The following is a 22,630-nucleotide window of genomic DNA, read 5'->3' as shown; positions in this document are numbered from 1 at the left end:
GACTAGAGTGTCCTATTATAGTGTCAGCCTGCAGACTCAAAATCAGGTGAATACTTCAGTGCAACCACTGGGTTTGTTCAACACTGAAATGTCTGTGGTGCCCTGGGCAGCCTCCTCTCTCACCTATGCATAAAACAAGCCCTGCTCACAAGTACCGAGTCATTCACATGTCCTAAATTTTGTGTTCTGAGCAAGTCATTCACCAAATATAATGCCATTTTAGATTTTTTAACAGAGTAACAGTCAGCATAGCTAATTAACAGAAATATGAATCTTTTCTTCGATTTGTTTTCTTTGCTTTCAAATAAACTTTTGAATATTGAAAAGCTAAATGATCAAATGTGCCTAACAGGGTGATGATCTGGGGTACAGTATTCTGTTGTCTGTCTGCTGCTCTGCACTGCTGTCTTTGGGCTTCAGGAGGATATCAAGTCATTCTAAATCAAAAGGTTTAAGTTAAAAGAAGAATACAAGTCTATGAAAATGAACCCATTAAAGTCAGTCTCAGTCATCATCACAGTCATGACTTACTGAATTCAAATCATGTGACTGGAGACTACACCTCTGTAATGAGGGCCATGAATGGATGGCAGAATTTGCTAAAAAGAGACAAAATTACATGTTGATGGTTTATTTCAGTACAGGAGAAAGTGAATGCACACAAATAAGGTTATCTTGTCAAATGTCGCTTTACTTCTGGGCTTGTCACTGCACTTGGCAACCGAAAGTGGTCAGGGGCTTAAGCACACAGGGAAGTTAGCATCTGGGGGAACAGCATCTCCAATCACATCTTCACATAAGTTACATTAGTGTTGTACTGCAACATAGCCAGTAGAAAACTAGTTTTTCACAAAGGAGCAGGATATGGCAAACAAACAGTAAAAAATGGTAACACAAAATTGTTTATGATTGTGATCACAGTTTGTTATATGAATGAACAGTCGATGTTTCTTGATGGGAAATAGCCAAATATGTTAAAGCATTTTTTCATAGTAGCTTCTAGTGTACTTTCAACTAAAGTGCAACCCAGCTACTTCTAATGAAGAGTAACTTGTAGCTTCAATAGCTACATTTTCAATACTGTGTATCCAAAGCCTGGTACTGTATATCTTATTCCTCTGTGCTGTAGAGCTGTAGTGTTCGATTTCACTAACTATTAAAACACAGCAATGAGCTTCACTGCTGCACTGGGTGGCATGTTCCTTTGTTACTACGATGACTGCTTTAGTTTATTTGAACTCAATTCCACATATTTTCTCCTGTCTAAGATTAATTTGCAATAAATAAATAAATAACTACAGTGACTTGCTGTCTGAAAAATTACTGAGCCTATTTTTCATTGAATTTTAAATTGAAACTATCCGCTATCAACTGGTTTTGTCTTCAACCAAAGAGCTTGAGGTTGTCAGTTACAGACGGAGGCGGGGAAGTCAGGCAGATGGACTAACACATTGCTGGTATGGCTGTGCACATTTTTCAGCAAAACATAAAAAATGGACTAGCACCAGCCTTATTCTTTAATTCAAACAGAAAGGTGGATAAGGTGATTGGAGGTTGGCTTAATTTACACTACATCTCTGCAGTACTGTAGCTATAGCACAACATGTGTTTAAAGTATATGAAGCAAATCCACTTTCTATGCCTTTGTAGCTGCAACCTACAGGACTTGGTAAAATTACAGTCCTGGATGATTTGTGACACCTGTGGTTACCATAGTAACAGCAAGTGCGCTTTAATACGACAGCAAACACTGGTTGACCACCTGTGCTAAAGATACAACAGGAGAACTGGTCTATATTTACTGCACAGCCAACAAACTCGAGTTGTTTTAACAATGATGTCACTGAGTAATTACATCTGCAATCTGAATCTGACACTGCAGACCTGTCATCTGCAGCTCTTCATCTAACAGCTCACTGTGCTGTGCCGATCTTTCTTGTTCTACTACTCCCTACTAGCTTTAAAAATGATCCTCCGTCTAAAAGGACTAAATTGATCAATGTCTTGATTTGTAGATTCATTTTTAATGAACCTCTGCTGTCAGTGCTATCCTCAGTGCCAAATACATTGCATCTTGTGTGCCACCTCCACAAAAAAAGTCATCCATGTTTTGCCAGTTGAATGCTTTTAATGTGAAACAGCCACAAAAGGATGTTGAGTTGCATTAGCAGTAACTTAATACAGCTCTGATGCAATGTAAAGACAGTGAATAGTGAACAGTGATGCTGTTATCGCGAGGTGAAATTATACTGGATTACATGCTGCATTGCTTGGGCTTGTGCTTGTCTATGTGAAGGCGACCTGAATGCAACACAGGAATGGCACACTGCCACTATATACACTATCAAATTTCATGAAAAACATAAGAAAACTCACAGCTACACACAGCAACAATAATGCTGGATTAATGGTGTACAAAAGAGGAGCCGCTACGTGGACGGCAACTCCAGCTGCTCCTGTGTCTAGTTTTGTCGGGGGTGGGTCTGTCCATCCAGTCAGCCGATCATCAGCGCCAAGCCAACCTGCCATTACTGTGCTGCTGGGACATGACACAGCCCCAGCCAATGAATTTGCATCCAGCCTGGCACGATGAAGCAGCAGCTGTTAGCCTTCCATGAAGATAAACAGTGGTGCCAGGTCTGCCCACACCGCCTCCAACACCCATACCATTACCATAAAAAAATAGCCACTGTCGGCTACAGCTGTTCTTTTTTATGTCTACCGTGAAACAGTATAACTTGATCAATTTGCTCCATTACATCTCCCTAACATTTTGACTTTTATGTTTTATTGTTCTCTTACTGAACTGTCCTTTCTTGCTGTTCAGATAAAGAATAAATCCAAATGGTTTGTTGGCATACAATAAAGATCTCCAGAAATGTGCTAATCTTCTTTGTGTGTGTGTGCGCGTGCGTGTGTGTGTGTATGTGTGTGTGTGTGCGTATCTGTCTTTTACCATGTAGTTAGTAAAATTCATTTTGTTTTTAAAAACATCTCGGAACAACTGCCATGTCCTCCCTCAGCTGCCAGCTCCGTGTGTGTCATCATTTTTCCATCCAGTCTGGACATACTCAAAGTTTTCCTCAGTTTGCAGTTTTCACTGTCTAATTTGCCTCTGTGGGATTTCTATTTTTAGCAGCTAAGTGAGTTTTATTCTCTCATTCCAAAATGTTAGGTAATGCGGTTCTGATTTGTTTTGGATTATCTGACCACGCTAAGGAAATGTGAGGAGGCTCGCTGCCTAAGGCTGAACATCAGCACTTTCCCGTTGCTGTTTGGCTTTGTGCTGTAATGGTAACACTGAAGGTCACAGGAGTTCATGAGGTCACTGTTTCATTTCTTCTTTTGAATGTCTTATCACGAAACAGGATGTACAGAATTTTGATGTTAAGAAATGATTACCACATACATTTTTTAGAAATTAGCATCATTAAACAAATCCAACCACATATAAAAACATGGAGAGGGGGAAGCCTCTGCTGGCCTCCACTGTGTTATGCCACCAGTTCTGCTCTGAAGGGAAATTGGCTGGATTGCACAAGAGCACTTTTAGTGCAAGCAGCGTTAAAGCTTCCACAGTTCCCATGTACAGTGGAGCAATTTTAATGTTGGCAGTGAATTCACATGTGGGGAAAGGTTGTAGACTTTGCTGTAGAAGAAAGAAGCACAGACTGTTGATAAATGAAATGGCTGAGCTTTGTGTTAAGATGTTGCAAGAACTGATCTGTGCAAGACGCTGACCTGCACTTAAAGTTAGTTCTTGTGTCCAGACTGATGACACACTGAGGCCTAATTCTCAGTACTGGTGGCATTTATGAAATTCCTGCTGTTTGCCATCAGAAGCCAGACACTAGACAAATACCAGATGTGTGGTGCAAAAACACATAATTTTAGATGCCTGCAATGAAGGGATGTCCTGATGCCAAGTGGCCAGACATCTCTCTGTCTTGCAGTCAGGTTATAGACAAGCATAATTTCCAACATTTTGAAATGTTCCTTTTATCTTGAGGAACCCTGTCACCTATAAATACCACTGGTGTGTCACAAAATTTGACAATAATGCTTTGATGTCTAAGAAGTGTCTTTGCATTCATTTTTCTCTTGTCTAGGCTGAGACCCATGATGGCATACCATCCAACCAGACAGGAGACATCATTCATAAGAATGACAAAGACTACGGCTTTGTCTGCCTTAACAAAGACCAGGCTCATGGTCTCTGTCGCAACTACAGGGTCCGTTTCCTATGTGGAAAACTGGGTATGTTCCTCACTTACTGTCAATGTTTGTTAGTTTGTTATGTTTAGGCATATCCTCATGACATGTTTTCCACTCATATGCTTTTTCTGAAAAACAGGAGAATACAAACTTTGGTGCTCTTGGTACACTATGTAATGATTCAGCAAGGATTAATGACCCTCACAAGTATAGCATGGATAGAAAGCTTAAGCCGATCAGTGTCTATAAATATAAAGACGTACTCTGGCTATGCTCCAGAGAGTGTGTTTTGTATTGGTAGGCTGCTATGGTTGGAATGCATGGAACTCCCATCATTGTGCAGGAAAATACTGCAGCACGGCCAGCTCAGAGTTCACAGGCACTGCTCCAACCATCATGGACCTCTGTCTGGGCTTGTCTCTCTGTCTGTGTTTGTGTGTTACATAGCGACTGCTGAGGTAGTGTTGGCGTGATCTTTTGTCAAGGTTGATACTGGGTGCAACCCATTTGCATCACATGCACACAGACAATGTCACATAGCCCATAACTTAACTTACCCACTAATTCTAAAACCTTTGCATGCCTTTATTCTGAATTGAGAAGGAAAAGACTTTTTCTAGTTAACGTATCACACAATTTGGTTACAAATAAACATTGACAGAATATAGCCTCAAAAATGATGAATCACATTTTCATAAAATTGCACCAACAAGTGCATTCAATCAAGACAAACCACCCAGACTGGAAGGTACTTTGTGATCTGTGCAGTGTTTTTTGAGGTGGTACGTCCGTCTTGATGGAGTGTTGGAAGCCTGGACAGAACATGGACAGAAGGTGTTAATGAGAAGTGTCAGCTTGTTTCTTAACAACTAACAGGCCAGTGTAAAATGATCAATCAAAGATTAAAAGTGTCTCTTAAACTGGAATTATAGAGGGTTGCGGTGTAGTACAGGCATAGGCTCACAGGTTACACCAAAGCCGTGCTGTGCCTCCTCAAAAATAGAAACTAACCATCAGGGCTGCGACTGTTACAGATGCCACATGGGGACCACATGAACTCTTATTGGTCTGCTTGTATTTTCTGATGCTGCTGGAGATTGTTCAGGGTAAAGAAAAAAACATTTAGGAAGTTAAGGAAATAGTCTTCTCCTTTTTAGCAACACACACCAAGTGAAGCCATGACACTACAGACCTTATCCTCATTGCGATTGCTGCTCTGTGTGAATGGATGAACAAACAAACAGCAATTGCACAGTGTTAGACCCCTACTCAGTAATGAAAACCAGGCAAAATAACATTGTGTTGCCTAGATATGACTCCAGTTATATCAGAATGCCTGTAGCCCACTATGGCTCATGTCGCAGTCTATAGATAAAAAAAATAGAAACACAGTTACTGTGGGAATACAAAGCATGATATGGTTTTATCATGTGTGATACATGCATCTAGTGTTGCAGTGGTTGGTATCTATGGCAGGACTCATTAATCGCTTGCATCAATTAGAAGTCCAGCATTACATTCAGCCTACTCAGCACTTTTGTTTGTGTGTACACACACACATATGCTCACACATGCACTGTGCCGGTGTTTGTCCTTCCCAGTGTAGACTAGTGTTGCTGTGAGTGTTTTTGTGATGTGTGAACATAGCAGTGTGTGAGCTCTAACTCTCACTATTTCCATTTGTAGTTCGTCCACAGGCCTCCATTTCCATCGACATGTTGACCAACAGCAGCATCCTAGAGCTCGCTGACCAACCAGAGGGCTGGAGGTCTGGGGATCGGGTGGTGGTGGCCAGTACTGACTACTCCATGCATCAAGCTGAAGAGTTCACCCTGTTGCCCTGTCCTACCTGCACATCCAACCAAGTCAAGGTCCAAGGTGAGAGAACCAGTGAGCTACAGTGTGTTACCTGCAGGGCTGGAATGAAAGGTTTTGATGTTGCTGGGGAAACTTGCATCATCAGAGCAGTTGAACTTGTTCTATCAAGTTAAAGTCTAGACTAACCACGCTTATAACTGTTGGCATGAAGTGTGGTCCACAGTGTTCTTTAACGTGTCTGTAAGCCAGCTGCTTTCACTGGAGAGATCTTTTGACAGTTGCTGCTGGGGAGCGTCTGATTTACTTTCTCCACTCCTATCCTAGCCTGACTCTGTCCAACGCCCATATAAATCACTCTTTAACATGTTTGTTTAATCCATCCTCAAACAGAAACAACTACAATTTGTGTTTCTAGGGGGAGTCACATGGTTAATGCATCATTTTCTGTGAACACCGTATTAGCTATTTGAAACCCATGCTGGAAACACAAACTCCAATCCAAATGAAAAAAATGTCATCATTAGTATTGTCAATACTGGGTTTGGTATAAGAAGATGTTAAGAATTAAATACAAAAATAAAGAATGCCTGCAACTAGATAGCATAGTGTAATTAATGTTAAAACAGTTAGGTTGATGATTGCTGTTTGATTATCATCAAAACAGTCATCAGCAATTTTCAACTTATCATTAATCAAGCAAAAATACAAAACTACACCAGTTCCATATTTTCTAATGTGAAATGTGCTGCTTTCCTTAGCTTTAAAGATTGTAAAGTGAATACCTTCATATCTGAGCTTTAGACTGCTGGTCAGACAAAACATTGAATTTTCACAATTGTCTGACATTCCATGGACAAAATGATGCTGCAATTGGAGCCGGGTCGAGTTTTTTTGAGAAAGGAGTCATAGGGGAGGATGCCACAGCCGTCCATGGTGGTGTATTTGAGTTTTGCAGCTCGACATGACTGACCTAATGAAGTCAATGTAAAGTCTGTCCTCCTGTTCACTATAGCCTGCCCTGTAAGTGTGTGCATATGTAAGAGAGAGGGGAGAGAGTGTGAGTACTGAGGTGGAGGAATCAACCTCTCATCTGAAAAGGATGTCAGGTTGTTTTTGAGCCTGAAATAGAGGAGAGGCCCCTAAGCTTAAAATACTGTGTGTCACAGAGAACTGAGGTGTGTTTTCCACTCTAATCCAGCTTCTGTGGGCTGCATCTGGCACAGCTCAGTGTCTTTTGTAAGGAGAACTAATGCTGTCTTCATCTGCTCCTCATCATCCATGAATACATCAGTATTTAGCTTGAATTTTTGATTTTCAAAGATGTTTGAAAAAAAACTAGATGAATATTAAGCAAAACATAACAATGTATCAGGCATTCATGAATTTCAAATTAAATCAGCCATTCCAGAGCACGGGAGGATTTGGCAGTATGCTGCCCAGCTGCAGCAGATGCCAGCTTAGAAGACCTTGTGTTGCAGTATGCACACTTTGCTTGCAGAAATCTACATGCACAGTGAATTCAACTATCATTATTCATTCTGGAAAGAGCAGCCAAATTCATACTGGCAGGCCCTACCTTTCTATACTACTATACTCCACCTGCCACTTCTTTAACTTGCTGTGGAACAGTTTCTTTCCTCCCTCATGCATGCTCAAGATAACATTGTCAAGTGAAACTTTTGCAGAGATGAGCCCCCCAGCATAAATGTTTTATCTGTAATGGGTTTTTTATGTGTACATGATTTCATGGAGCTCAGTGGAAATGTTGCTCTGTATTTTGAGTAGCATGCAAAACAACACCACAGCAGCAAGTTGAGAAAGTTGAACCGCCATGAACTCTGAACAAAAAAGAGCTGTGCATATTGACGGGAGTGGCACCTCCCTCTCTCTGCTGCTGCCACTGACCTCAGCAGCACGGCTACCCCCGTGTTTCCAGTGAAAATAATGGAGGCTACCACTCACTGTCTGAAAGCACTGTAACATCTTCCTACGTTAACAGTTCAACTTCCTGTCTGTCTGAGTGGGTAGATTTAATACAAAACAGAGGCAGTGGAGAAAGAGCAACTTAAAGCATGTAAACAAATTTGAAGATGTCCAGGATATTTTAACACCTCTCTAAGGGTGGTGGGTTGGCTGTGTGCTGTTCACATTTCAAAGTTTCAGAACAACAGTGAGCAGGAAGGACATTTTAGTCTACTTCTTGAGGCTGTAACAAACAAATGCCAGACAAGGACATTCACAAAGACAAATATTTCTCTTCATTTGAAGAAATTTCATTCTAAATTGAAATGGCAAGCGACATAAAGTCAACTTTACTCTAATAGAGCACAAACCGCTTCAGTGCAAAGTGATCCACAAGGTTAAAAGCAAATGGTGACAGAAGAAGAAACAACTTAAACTAATGAAAAAAGACCAAGCACATAAAACAAGCAGTGGAAACACATCAGAAAGGTAAAACTGTCTAGAATATATTTCTTAAAGTGGCAATACAGTTTGATAACCTAAAACACAGACAGGCTGGCAGCTTGCTTTATAGTTTAGATGCTGGAATAATAAAAGCTTAACCATTGTTAGCTTGAGCCTGGGTGTACTGTTAGAACAATGAGAGCACAGAGGAACAGAAACATTAGGAGGGTTTATTTTACAAAGTGATTGTTGAACAACCACATTTCTGTTTATCATTATGTTATGAAATGTATCATTCTCAAGATTTTTATTATACCAAACCCCACTTCAGATAGTCTTTAAGTCTCTCTGGCTTTCTTTCCAGTGGTCATTCAGTGGTTTACTTGCTGTAGTCACCTTTCTGTATAGTAGTGTTAATTGTTAGAGTCCTCCTTTCCTCTACAGGATTCAAGTTGTGTACCTAAAAACAAGAGATTCAAAAGAATGCATGCACTTACTGACTGTGATATGGAAGATGAAGCTGGTGTATGCACACATTTTACATTATTAAGGCAAATATTGACCGTGAGTTCAGTATACAGTTGACTTTTTTTAACTATGTTGGAGTGTTGTTTGAAGAGTTACAGTGGGTGAAATGAGTATTCAACATGTCAACATGTTTCATTAAACATACGTACCAATACAGCTGCTCACATGAAAGTGAGACCAGATACTGCTTCTGAATAAAACTACACAGATAAAGAAATCACAACCTTGCAGTCCATAAAAAAGTTATGTGCAATAAAGTGGAATGACAGGAAAAAATATTCTGAACTCATTAAATGAAATGTAATGCTTGATGCAGAAACTTCTGTTTTGCAATGACAGCTTCAAGACATTTCCTGCATGAAGAAACTATTCTCGCAGTGTTCAGGTGGGATTTAGGCCCAGACACTAGACACTCTTTAAAACTTAAAGAGAGCGAGGGGCCTGCTGGTGAATCTTGATCTTCAGTTCCCTCTACAAATGTTCATTTATGTCTAGTGACTGACGGGGCCATTCAACCACCTTTATTTCCTTCCTCTGGAACCACCTGCAGTCTCCTTTGCATCATCATCATCATTCAACTCTATTACATATAACTTTTCTGAGGATTGCAATGTTCTGATTTCTTTATCTGTGTAGTTTTAGTCAGTTAATACCAAAGACTGGTCTCAGTTTCATGTGAATAGCTGCATTGGTGATGTTTAATGAAAAAATGTTGACATGTTGAATACAATATTTATTTCCCCCACTTTATTTTGGTCGTCTTGGATTCCAGGAATAATGGTCCCGCTGGTCCTCTGGTTAGGGTAGGTGAGTTGGCATTAAGCCCTCTTCGCTGAATCAATTGTGAAACTTGAGTTTTATTTCCATTGTACTGACCGAGGCTCTTTGAGTTATTGCAAAATGCTGCTAATCAAAGTAATTGCTAAGATGTTGGAGCAAAGACAGTTCAATGGGTCAAGAAACACAAGCAGTAAAGGTTAGTCATACTCATTTTGATGGGAGAACAGGTTATTACCCATATGCCACAGATTACTGGCTCAATTTTAGCCAATATCTTACTCATCATAGCTTTGTGCATGTGTGGAGTTCTTGTGCAATGAGGGAGTTTTAGCAGTGTTATGTGTCTGCTCACATTCAGTTTGACTTCATGATTCATCATGCATGACTGTCAGACTGCTTGTATTTGTTTCCCCAGTGGACCCACTTTAAAAGATATCTCCATATTCTCTGCAATTACTTGAGTACAGTGTTATGACAGCTGATAAAACCAGCGGCAGGCTTATGAAAGATCTAATCAACTGCTTTCTTTTAAATACATGTGCATTTCAATATGTAACATCGAAAATGTACTTCTGGAGTCAGTGGCTGCTCCTAATTATTAACCTCTATTAAAACAATGCTGTGGTGTCTTTGTGGCAGAGCAGCTGCTGAGAGTGTGTTTACTGCCTGCAGTGTTTGCTACATGTGTCATTTTGAACAGACCAGTGTTTTTAAATCATACTTGCTCTTACCATGACTTACCACAGGTGTTGCTAATGCAACAAGGACTAAAATCTTCCAACTTCAATGTTATTTTTGCTTTGTTTGTGACTGTCTTTGATGAGAAAATGCTGACATTTTTTCAGGATGAGATTTTTTTTTTTTTTTTTTTATTGAATGCACAGTGAGTAAATGTGTTCCTTCTTCGTGTATAGCCTTTAGTAATTTGGGATGAAATCCCTGTTAAATTACGGCGTTTCTATATCTGCCTAAACAGATTAAAATCGCACACTGAACCATCTAAACGTCTTAATTCCTAGGAACCTTTTCATGAGAGCTAAGGCCGAGTGAAGGAGGTGTGTGTGTGTGTGTGTGTGTGTGTGTGTGTGTGTGTGTGTGTGTGTGTGTGTGTGTGTGTATCTGCACATAAACACTCAATATAATAGAGGCCAGCTTTAGACAGCCTAGAGCAGTGTGTGGGAGTCAGTGAAAGGTGTTTGGACTGACTCGGGGCCAAGGGAAAGTCTCAGCCTGCATCCTGGAGTACTGACTGGGCCCATTCAGGCTGACACACATATACACACACTGACACGCATGCTAGTATGAACACATACTCGTGCATACACTTATTTTCTATCTTTCTCACTGCACATTCAGCGGGGCTCCTCAGGTCAGCCTTGTCAGTCCTCACTGTTCTACTGTATGATTCAAATGGCCTTTGTCTTTGTCTCTTGGAAAAACCCTCAGTGCCTGCAACAGCTAAAAGACAGCAGTAACATGACGTGACGTGTCCTCTCATAGCTGTCGCTTCTCGACACCCATTCGCACACCAGAAGTCAAGTTTGTGTGTCTTCTGCCCAGAATTTAGCCGTGGAGTCCAGGATTTATTTTCAAATCTCTGCCTCAGCTGCTGGCATTTCCCTCCTGCCCAGCTGCATTAGAAGATCAGTCCATTACAGACCCCCACGCCCCCGCCCCACTCGTCTCTGTTTTGCCTCAGCTCTCTGACATCACAGGTTGTTTGGTCCATCCAGAGTGGAAATCCTATTTTTGTTAGCCCAAGGCTGCTCCTCACAGCTCCTGTCAGTCTCCTCCTGACTGTAATCCATTTCATTAATTCCTGCCTGCGTGACACTTTGCAGTACCGTTTTTGAACATGCAGTGCTAATCAAGTCTATTCCCCAGCCCCTAAGGTTATGCACAAACAGGGAGGATGTATTGTTTTGTTGTTGGCAACTGAGAGCTGGAAGATGGCTGAGAGAAACACAGACACATAGCCTGGGGCTATTAATCAGTCCAATAACTTGTGCCAGGGTTTTACATGTTCAACTTTTGACAGTTCTAAATGGCATAAATGATGATGAGAGTAGAAAATAAATGTTGTGGAGAGGATCAATGGCCTGGAGCAGTGGTGAAGCATTTAGCAGTATTCTATTTCTATCCTGACATTTACCTTGCCTCGCAAAGCTGTGCTGCATCTCTCCAGGTCAAGTTTTTCGCCATGAGACTTCAGTCTGGAAAACATCCACAGAAAACCAGGCCAGCTGTAGAATAAAATGTTGGCAAATGTGTGTATGTTTCTGCAAACCACGGACACATTAAGTATGTCCTGTGTGTGGCAACAAAACTGGGTATTTTTAATGAGATGTCAGGATATTTTCTAGCCTGTGTGCAGCAACAAAACAAGTGGTTTTTGTGCCTAAACCCAACCAGACCTTAACCACAGCACCATCACAACGCAAAACAACATCAATAACTCTCAAAATAAAGTGAAGAAGGAGGCTGGTTATTCATTTCCAAAAAGCTCATATCAGTTGTGGGTAAAAGGATGGACTCACAGTAGGCACGAGCAGTAAAGTGAGATCTGAAAAAAGTCTTTTAAGCCTGGGCTGTTGATGTTTTAAGTCTGAGCTGGAATGAAAGTGTTCATTTGTACTTTCTGAGTCCTGGCTGTGCTGATGAAGGGAGTAGGAGGAGAAAAAGAGATTAAGCATGTGGGTGTGTGATCTTGAATATTTCTTTGATTTCATTTTTTTTCCCTACCATCACTTTGTTTTTCTAATCAACACATTTACGTTGTTCAGGAGGTGAATATGTAGGAGTGGCAGACACATGGAACAGAGGCGCTATTATTCCTGCACCATTCTTCCACTTACTGTGTTATTTTGCTCCTTTTTTCTTCTCCTTGCCTTTCATGGAATCCTCTTTGTTCTCCTCAGCCTCACTATCATTTGCTGAGGTGTAAATTGGCCTTGCAAGGAGCTACACAATGCAAAATGCATAATACTGTAGCTTTCCATCTTGCTGAGGCCCAGTGTGAGCGTGGGTGGGCTGGACAACTGGAAGCTTTCTGAATGTCTTGGTATGCTTCAAACAAAGTAGGTCACACAACCTGTCGTTCGACCACATCTGAACAGCAACACAGCGATGCACACAGCCGACTCATGAGCACAGCGAGTGCTTATGAGTCAGGAGGGGTTCAGTGAGCATCCAGTGCACTCTGGAGTCTGTTTAACATTGAGAACTGAGGGGAACACATCAGCTTTCAGCTTTAGGAGAATCTGGTGATGATATATGCCCCCCTGTTCACCACGAAACCCCTGTTTGCATTCTCTTAGAATATTGAGTTTGTACTTTTTTAAAGATTATCAAAGTGTCAGTGGAGTGACGCCCAGAAACACAATGAAACATCTATTCTCACCACAACATTTAAAACCCAGTTTCCACCAAAATACCAGCAAGCGACTCTGCGCTGGATGCCAGGTACCACACAAGTGAGCAAAGCCACTCATTGTTGCACCACGTGAAAGATTGGCCCTTCATCTTTGAATTGCTACAGGAATAAAAGAGAGCCTTTGTTTTGAGCATCCTTTAGCAGCAGGCTGAAGGAGGAAGGTCCAACTATTTGGACGCAGCAATTCCACCTGTCCCTGAAACAACATGCTCATGCTCCGACCAGCCAGCTGCATTTTTCCAGCATAGGGCTGTAAGTGGTCTGAACAGCAGGTTTGTGTGACTGCACTGCAAATTTGAATGTGGGTGGGGTGGAAGGGAAAATGGAGAAGTGGTTTGGTTTCTAACTTTGGTTGACTCACGGATGAACTCATGGTCAGCATTCCTCTCTCTCTCTCTCTCTCTCTCTCTCTCTCTCTCTTAGACTGCTCTCCATACATTAAAGTTTGAGTGTGTTATGCATCAATGTGTATGTGACTGCTCTGCCTGTTCACCATAATTATAAGTGTTGCCTGCCCATTCTCCTTTTAAAAGAGAAAAAATGGTGCGACAAACTCTGACTCAGCGTCACCATTATCTCCTCCATCGCAATTATCTGAAACATCTGCTCAGTCACACTCCCACACACCACACACCACACATGCACACACAAACACACTCACACAGCAAACAAACAACAAACTGTACTTTTTTTCTGGTGAGAATGGGTGCCTGTTAACACTGTGCTCATCTGTCTTGAATGGACGGTTTAGTAGAAACTGTGAAACTTCAGACAGCACTGTCAGCAGAAGAGTGCGAATCCATGCAGCACTTTCAACAGATGTCTCTAAACTGTGTTTGTTGTAATGTTAAAATGTTGAGCCCTTGAGCTGAGGTATGGTGTGTGTGTTTCTGTGTGTGTCTGTGTGTGTGTGTGTGTGTGTATGTGTGTGCAGGTAAGGCCCAGTTCATCCACATGGGTGAGGAAGTAGATGGGGTGGATATGAGGGCAGAGGTGGGCCTACTGAGTCGTAATATCCTGCTCCGCGGCGAGATGGAGCCTGGCTGCTATGGCAACGAGGCCTGCAAATTCTTTGACTTCGACACTTTTGGAGGACATTTGAAGGTATGCTGTTGTCTAACCTTATGATTGACAGAGCAGACAATAAGGTGATTTACATGTGAACCAGTTTCCACCAGGTCAAGGTCATTAAAACCATGGAAAGTTTGAACACAGTTCACATTATAGTCCCGTGGTGGAGCACCTTGTAATACGGTCTAAAGCCGCAGAACAAGACAGAAGGTGGACCTTGAGCTTCTTAACCTTTCAGCTATTTATCTCTAAATTTTATGGCATTTTGGTGTAAAGAGCCACTGTAATAACTCACCATTTTACAAACTCACTATGATGTACTGATCGCCATCAAAATATTTGCAGCTTGTGTTCATAGCTGGAATCCCTTGAACCTACATAAAGCCAGAATGTGCTTTGGCTAAACTGTCTCAACAGGTAAAACCAATTAGTTGCATTAAAAACTGATTTTCTTCAGTTCCATTAGATGATGGTTTGAATCAGTGACAGTGCTCCACTGATCACGCTACCCAGGTTCATTTATGTTGGATGCTTCCTCTCCAGAGGACAACTGCCGGTTGAAAAGTGGGGAATAGCGCACTCCTCCAGTCTACGTAACCCCCACAGTGCCTCAGTGCATCTGAGACAGCACTTTAATGAAGCACTGTTCATTTAAGTTCCTGACCAATATCTGTGTCAGACATGAGTGGTCACATGGAAGGAAAGCAGATACTGTCAGGGAGACAGTCGCTTTCAGCTGACAGCTGAAACAAATGAAAGGTGAAAGAACAGTCCAACATTTTTGTGATTATGCTGCGGTCTTAGACAGTCAGAAGAGAAAGCTCATGATGTGCAGAGTGCAGAAACAGATGCAGGTCCTAACTCTATACTGGACACAGTGTTGAAATTCAAATTGTTAGAATTTATACAGTGAGGAGTCCTAAAATCTGATTAGTGAGTAATGACAACGTTAGCATCACCACTATGATGGAATAAATTGCATAACTGGCACTGTCTTCACAACTTAGTGAAGGGGGGGGGGGGGGTACATTTTTTCATGCGACCTTGGCTATTCACAATGATGTTTACAGAGCAGAAATTATGTTGTGAAGGTTTGGTCTTGCAAAAACAATCCACAGCCACGCTAGTCAATCTGTGAAGCTGTTCCTAGGTGCTTTGAGCTATCTGCTTATGTCAGTATGCTAAAAGCTAACTAGCTTGTTCTGTAGGTTTCAGCCACATCATGTGGTGTTCATCAGCAGGTGATGGATGAGCAGATCCAGTGGGCAAACTCAACCTGCTGAAGGCTATGTGGTATGGTTGAAAGCTTTGGAAATCTCCTACAAAGTGGACCTTGAGTTTGGTGTGTTTACTTTAGCTAGCCATATGATTCTGAGAACTGACCCACATTGCCATCCCTAGAGCCACGGAGCTAGACAGGCTGAAGAAAAAGCATTACAAGGTCTAGATGTGCAAAGCTCCATGTTGCCATTTGCACATACATTTCCACGCTGGGTCAATCGAAATTTAATGCACTGATAGATGATTAAAAGTTCAGTTCAAACCATTAAAGATGCTCAACAAAACCCATGCTGTATGGATCAGCCTGTTGGCCTGTCAACAGGAGGGAAAAAGACAGTGGAGAGAGACAGGGAGAGACAGGAAAGGACAGAAGAACAAAGAGGAGAGACAGAGAGAGAGAGGCTGTGGTTGTATTCCTGCTGCCTTCGTGCCTCTCTCTCCCCAGGGCAAGCTATCATATCCTATTATAAATTTCCATCACAGGCTCATGTCACATATTTCTCATGCATGGGTGTGTACAGCAACACACACACACAGAAAGGAAAGCCTGGGAGATTTCAGTGAAGCCCTTCAAAATGAACGCCCCAGAGCACACTCCCCTCCGTGACAGTGGTGCCATTAATGTTGTGTTAAAACCTTGTATCGCCACTAATATCAGCTGGAGGAGCAGGCTTTGTTTCTGCTTGTGTTTTAAAAATGGTTTCATAAGCAGCAGTGGGTTGTAGCATTTTCTCAAAAGCTGTAATCTCTCGACTGAAAAACCAATGAAAATCACCAAAAATGTTAGGAGGTTTTCTCATGATGTTGTGCAACGTTGGCTCTGGTTTGTGGAACAACGATGCTTTTCATCACTGAGTCACTCTGCTCTCTAATGTTTTTTATTCACTGGTGAATCTCTATCTGCCCTTTATGTCCATTCATCCCTTCTTTTTCTTATTTGTCCTCCTTTCCTCTTTTCTATCTTTCCATCTCTTAGTCTTACTAACATCCTTTTTCTAGCCTGCCCTACTTACTGTTTCTTTCTTCCTCCCCATGCCTCTCTTCTCTCACTCCTTCTCTCACCCTCTCTCCTTCTTATCTCCCCATTTCCTCCCTCTTTCCTTCCTCTCTGCATCATATTTTCCATCCTTCCATCAATGCTATCCTTCCTTCCTGACTTTCTTTCTTTGCAGTCCTCTCACCTTCCATTCTTCCACCCATCCATCCTTCTTTCCTTTATCCTCAATTCCTTTTTTCCTTCATGCTTCCTTCCTCTCTGTAACCTCATATCTTCCATTCTTTCCTTTCTTCCTGGCTTTTTCATCTGTGAACTACGTCTTGACTCCCTCCATCTCATCTTTGCCACCCTCCCTCTTTCCCATCTTTCCTGAATCTGTCCCGCCTTCCATCCCCCTCCCCACCTTAATCATACCTCCCTCTCATCACTCTTCTTTTCGGTTCCTCCCCAACTATTTATTTCTCTCACTCCCTCCTGCCTTACCTCCCTCTTTGCATTTGTCTATTATTCTTCCCACCCACCTGCTTCTTTCTCTCCTTTCACCCTTGATTTCACTTCCTTTTTACACTACTCCTTCCTTTCATCATCCCCCTTCCCTTATTTTCCTTAGATATTTTTCATTCACAAACACCGACTGCTGAAGAAGTCTTTGCATCATTTCATTTCGATACAGCTATCACCCTTTTTCCCTATGACCAATGATTACAGTTATAACTGTTATTAGAGTGATGCAACAGCCTGATCTCCCTGTAGGAGTGACTGAAATGAACTTCTGTCACTGTCAGGTGGAGCGGGGCTTCAGGGCAGTTCATATATCTGGGATGGAGCTGCAGCACATGGGTCAGCAGACAATGGGACACTATCCGGTCCATTTCCATATGAATGGCGATGTGGATGAGAGGGGAGGCTACAACCCTCCGACCTTCGTCAGCGATCTATCCATTCACCACTCCTTCTCCCGCTGTGTAACCATCCACGCATCCAATGGACTACTGGTCAGTTACTCATTTTTACTGAAGTTTTTTTTCTATTTCTGTTTCTACTGTATTTGTATTTGTAAGGGCCATAATGCTTTCTAGAGTTAGATGAGAAGATCAATACCACTCTCTTGTCTGCATATGAAGTTACAGCCAGCAGCCAATTGGCTTAGCATGAAGACTGAAAGCAGGGGGAAGCAGCTAACCTGGATTTGTAGGATAACAAAAGGCAACAAAATCTACCTACCAGCTCCTCTGCTCCTTATCATGTAAACTTTCTTGGGTTTGTGTTTGGGTTTTTTGAGACTCCCCTGTCATGGCTCGAGTCTCAAATGCACAGTTTTCAAGATGGAATTTTCTGTAGCCAATCAGATGGCTTCTTCCATTTCAGCCAATCATGTAGGTGTAGATTGGAGCTGGCATAGGGTGGATGTAACAGATGAGCTAACAAGCTTTGTAGTGTTTGCTAACAATAAATGGCAGTAACTTAAGGCTATTCTTGGACACCATAACATATTTGCCAGAGGTAACCCACGAAAACCAACAGTGAAGGTAATTTTAGTTTCAGCTCTCAGGGAGAGACACTACCTGAATGCTAATAGCGTCGATAGCATCGAGTTCTGTGGTCACCGCCCAGAGTTTCCTTTATTTATTCACCATAATAACCAAGCTCAGCCTCAGAGAAAATGAGGAGCAGAAAGAAAAATTGAGAAAAACTATGAATCACTCACCAAAAATAAGATAAGAGATAAATAAGACAGACTTTATTGTCATCCATCCATACAAGGCAGAACAGTGTTGTGTTTATTCCCTCGCAGGTAAAGGATATAGTGGGCTATGACACGCTAGGCCACTGTTTCTTCACGGAGGACGGTCCAGAAGAGAGGAACACGTTTGACCATTGTCTGGGCCTGATGGTGCGAGCCGGGACCCTGCTGCCTTCAGACAGAGACAGCAAAATGTGCCGTGACATCACGGACGGTGCTTACCCAGGATATGTGGCCAACCCACGCCAAGACTGCAGGTAAGTGCATCCTCTCTTTAAAGATGGGGTGAGTCATACTGGAGCCAGGAGTCAAGTCCAAATAAGAAAAGTGAAATTTTCCATCTTACAACTTCTGTTGAAGCACAGAACCAAAGAAAATCTGGAACATTTGAGGTGAAACAAATCGGTTTCTCTTAATATCTAAAAGTATTTCAGTTTCAGATTTAAGGTGTTCAAGGCTACAGTAGGAATAATCAGTGACACAAGACTACGAGACACATTCCATCTGGTCAATACAGACTTTAATCTGACAGCACAATGCAGATGTTATTTGTTCAGTAAAATCTGTGTCCATCTGGTGATCAAACTAACTTTGTCCTGGTGTGTGACCATCACTGTTTAAACTCCAACATTGTGACATCCTGCTCTGATCAGTTACTGAGAAGCAAATGTACAATGTGATCAACTAGAGATCTTGACTCATCTCATATCATAGTCAGTGCTAAATAATAGTTTAAATAATGACCTCACTCATTAAACACATGGCCTTGCCTATGATAGTTAATATTAATGTCATATTTTAACTATTTTAAGACTTGAGCAGAGGGACTCTTCACTATAATACCCTGTGGGTTCCGTGTGGGGAATACCCCCTTGGTCATACCTCCTTTACTGAAGGGCTGCAACCTCAGCAACTAGCCAAGGAACGGGCAAATCCAATACAGATGCTGTTCACCCACTTTGAATAATTCCATAATCTGTACTGAATTAGAATCATTATTTAACTTAATTCACATTTTTTTTATTTCAAATCCATCTTGCTGGAGTACAGAACTAACACAATGAAAAACAAATCCCTGTCCTGCTGGACTTTATGTGTTACAGGGCTGTAAATCCTTACTAATTGATGATACCTATAGTAATAGTAGATGTATATGGATTGTTGTATTATTATAATCACCAGGTAGAAGTTAAGTAGCTTTTTCTATTCATCTATATTAAGATTTTACTTCATATTTCATACTCTCATATAGTGCAGTGGCACAATATGCAACATTTGATCCCCCTTTTTGGGAATGTAACAGTCGCATGCTATGCAACATGGACCACTGAAGTACCAAGATACCAATAATACACTTTCTCTAAAACTCAGACCATTGCCAGAAATTGGGAATGTGTTAGATTTGCTTGGTAATAGCACTTTCCACCAATCACTAACACCCTGTGTGTGGGTTATCTGCCTGGAAGCAGCAGTGAGGAATGAGGGTGCAATCATGGTACTGGTGATATTTCCATGGACTGTTACCTCCATACAGGGTGAGCCATTGTCAAATGAAGTAGAGGTATCATGTTTGCACAAAGCATTTCTTGCGTGTGACACTGTTCCTGTTCTACCACTGACAACCTCTGGGTTGTGTGTAGATTTATTTTTATAGTGTTGCAGAATTTAGTGTGGACTCACCACCTCAACATGCCTCCAGCACCAATTAATCACAAGCTAGCTGTATCACTCTGTACTTCTTCCAATACATAAGCACTGTTACCACAAACTAGTCTTCTCTCTGCCACAACACTTTTCAAAAGTTTGAATAATTATGTAAAATGCAGCACATTTGTGTGTTTCTCCCATCGACAGTTCTAAACTGAGCAAAGATTCTCATCTGAAAAAATGCACATGATGGCAGAGAAACTCTTTAAAACACTAATTCTGTTTTGACCTGAGAGACAGACAACAAGAACAAATACAGACACAATGAAATAAATATATGATTTCCACTTGAAGACACAAGAAAACAGATAATTAACAGTGCCAGAATGGTCAAGTAGAAAACAACATTTTCATCGCTATGAGGGCAGAGGATGAACACAACTTGACAATAACTATTCCAGTCTTTGTAGTTTTGTGAAGTTAGATTATGTGAGTATTGCAGCACCTGCAATTAGTTTTCACCCATTAAAATGACAGATGGCATTTTCAATTACCTGCCAGCATTTTAAAGGTCAGGAAATGATCTCTTACATAGCTTGTCATCACACGTGTCCATGAAAAAACAAATATAAAAACATGAAAAACTTGTTTCTTCTGAAGATTATGCATGCAAATGTGTGACTCAAGATTGCTGATGTGGATGTGAACATCTAACGGCAGCTGTAGAAAATGACTACCACACCAGCAAACACGCATTCTCCACAACAACACATCTTAAATGAACCAATATGGATAGTCTTAAGTTAAGCACTTAATTTCTACAGTTCTGTGTTGATTTCAGTTTACACAACACACCACTCCATTTAACTGGGTACAAATACATTCTGTTTTACTTATTATTGTATATTATTCATTTAGTTCTTTTTCAGTCCCCTTCAGAATGTGCTGTTTCCGGTGTCTGTAGCTTTAAATGCAAATGAGCTGCTACTCATTTGCCCACACCCCACTCATAAAGTGTTACCATGATAACGGGGAGAGTGACTCTAACGTAGCACTACCCATGTGAAAGTAGCGAACATGGCAGCAATGAACAGACCGAGTTCTTCAGTAGTTCAACCGTACATGTTCGAACCTGAATCGGATCCTGAAGGGACGGGAGGCTCCTATAGAACCTCAGACTCAGAGAATTCAGCAGGACGCTTCTGAATGGTTAGTCGAAAAATATCTTACTAGAAGCAACTACAATCTAGCGGTTAGCTTTACATCATTCTCAATGCCAAAACACACGCTACAACACACAAGAGTTCACGCTAGCCTACAAAAGAAACACACCGCTAATTATTTGGATGCTTACATGTCCCTCATCTGCAGGTAGTCTCCCGGCTAATCTGCCTCGTACTGACCGGGGTTGTCTGCCTCAAAGTGGTTAGCACACACCAACAGGTTTTGCCAACTGTAGCGGAGACGTTGCCTTCAAAAACGAATTCAATCCACGCTGCTCTTCTGTCCTCTGCGGCTGGGACTCGATGGCGTGATTTGTGCTCATCTTTACAGCCAACAGCAGAACACTGGGTGTGGCGCCTCGATATCATGATTTCTAACACGATGTTTTTGATAACGAAATGGCGGATCTCTGAGAAGGTTGCACTGTATCTGGTGGGTGGAGAGACAATGTACGTGTGCTCTGATGGGAAGGGGGATAGGGGAATGGTGGGTGGGAACATTCAAATGTGCTGGCCAATGACGTCATTGGCCGCGCCAAATTTGACTGACTGATCTGGGTGCTTTCAGAAATCCATATCTCACTCAACAAAGCATGGATGGTCTTATTTCACACTTTGGATGTGTGTGGCAGCAGCAGAGACCCAAAATAACACCCACTCCCAGAAAAAGTGAGTTTCATAATATGGGACCTTTAACCTCCACCTAACTGACAAAATTTGACAGCAACTTCAGTCCCTTCCCCTCAGAGCCATCATAGACATGAAATCAGCGCTGCTCTTTCCAGTGATAGTGCTATCTCTTATATCCATCAAGGAACATCGTAATTCATCATTTAGAGTCAAATTTAATCCAGGGATTTCATCTATGCACCTATGGTTACAGAGCAAACAGGAGTTTATCTTTCAACTGATTTCTCAACAGATTAGTTGTGTAGTGCATTGTAACCATGCATGCACAACAACAATTGCAAAGCAGTAGGTCTTGGGTGCATGGACTGTGTCAGCATTTACAAGTGCACCTGCGTTTTTGGTTCATGTATGTGCAGCAGTGCAAAGTGCAAAAATGTTGGTTGAAGTCAAATATACTGTATATTAGAGTGTGGGGTTATTAATAAATACACTGTCAGCCAGTCTCACTGCTCGGAAACAGCTGAACCAATCACAGGGAAGGATGATAACAACACCACCTCAACACTGCAACCAGAGGCAGATGATGAGGTTTTTAACTGTTAACTAGTAAAATGATGATAAAAATGAAAAATTAAAAAAAAATGCAACTTCTATACTATGTGTGTTGAACCTCTTCCAATATTATAGTTTACTGTTTGTTTGTAAAATATGCAGCTGTGCTGCCAGTAGACTTGTCCATGTTTGTGATTGGTCATATACTGCAAACACAGCTTCTTTAATGTGAAGCCATTCATACTCGATCAGGAAAACCTGGGTTAACTGACTGAGTTTATGACCACCGTTGTGTGACTTTGCGT

General features: G+C 41.5%; 1 protein-coding gene across 1 annotated transcript in view; it reads left to right on the top strand.

The window, feature by feature from the left end:
* cemip (cell migration inducing hyaluronidase 1) overlaps positions 1-22,630 on the top strand; it is a 169,630-nt gene that overhangs the window by 107,033 nt on the left and 39,967 nt on the right. Inside the window, exons 10-14 of the mRNA XM_076729296.1 lie at positions 4,110-4,257; positions 5,902-6,093; positions 14,115-14,284; positions 17,315-17,524; positions 18,325-18,530. Of these exons, the coding sequence (XP_076585411.1) occupies positions 4,110-4,257; positions 5,902-6,093; positions 14,115-14,284; positions 17,315-17,524; positions 18,325-18,530 (926 nt within the window). The remainder of the gene's footprint in view (positions 1-4,109; positions 4,258-5,901; positions 6,094-14,114; positions 14,285-17,314; positions 17,525-18,324; positions 18,531-22,630) is intronic.

Source organism: Chaetodon auriga, chromosome 1 (genome assembly GCF_051107435.1).
Source record: "Chaetodon auriga isolate fChaAug3 chromosome 1, fChaAug3.hap1, whole genome shotgun sequence".
Classification (NCBI taxonomy): Eukaryota; Metazoa; Chordata; class Actinopteri; order Chaetodontiformes; family Chaetodontidae; genus Chaetodon; species Chaetodon auriga.
The sequence above is the reverse complement of the archived record's forward strand: the minus strand, read 5'-3'. Positions and strand labels throughout refer to the sequence as shown.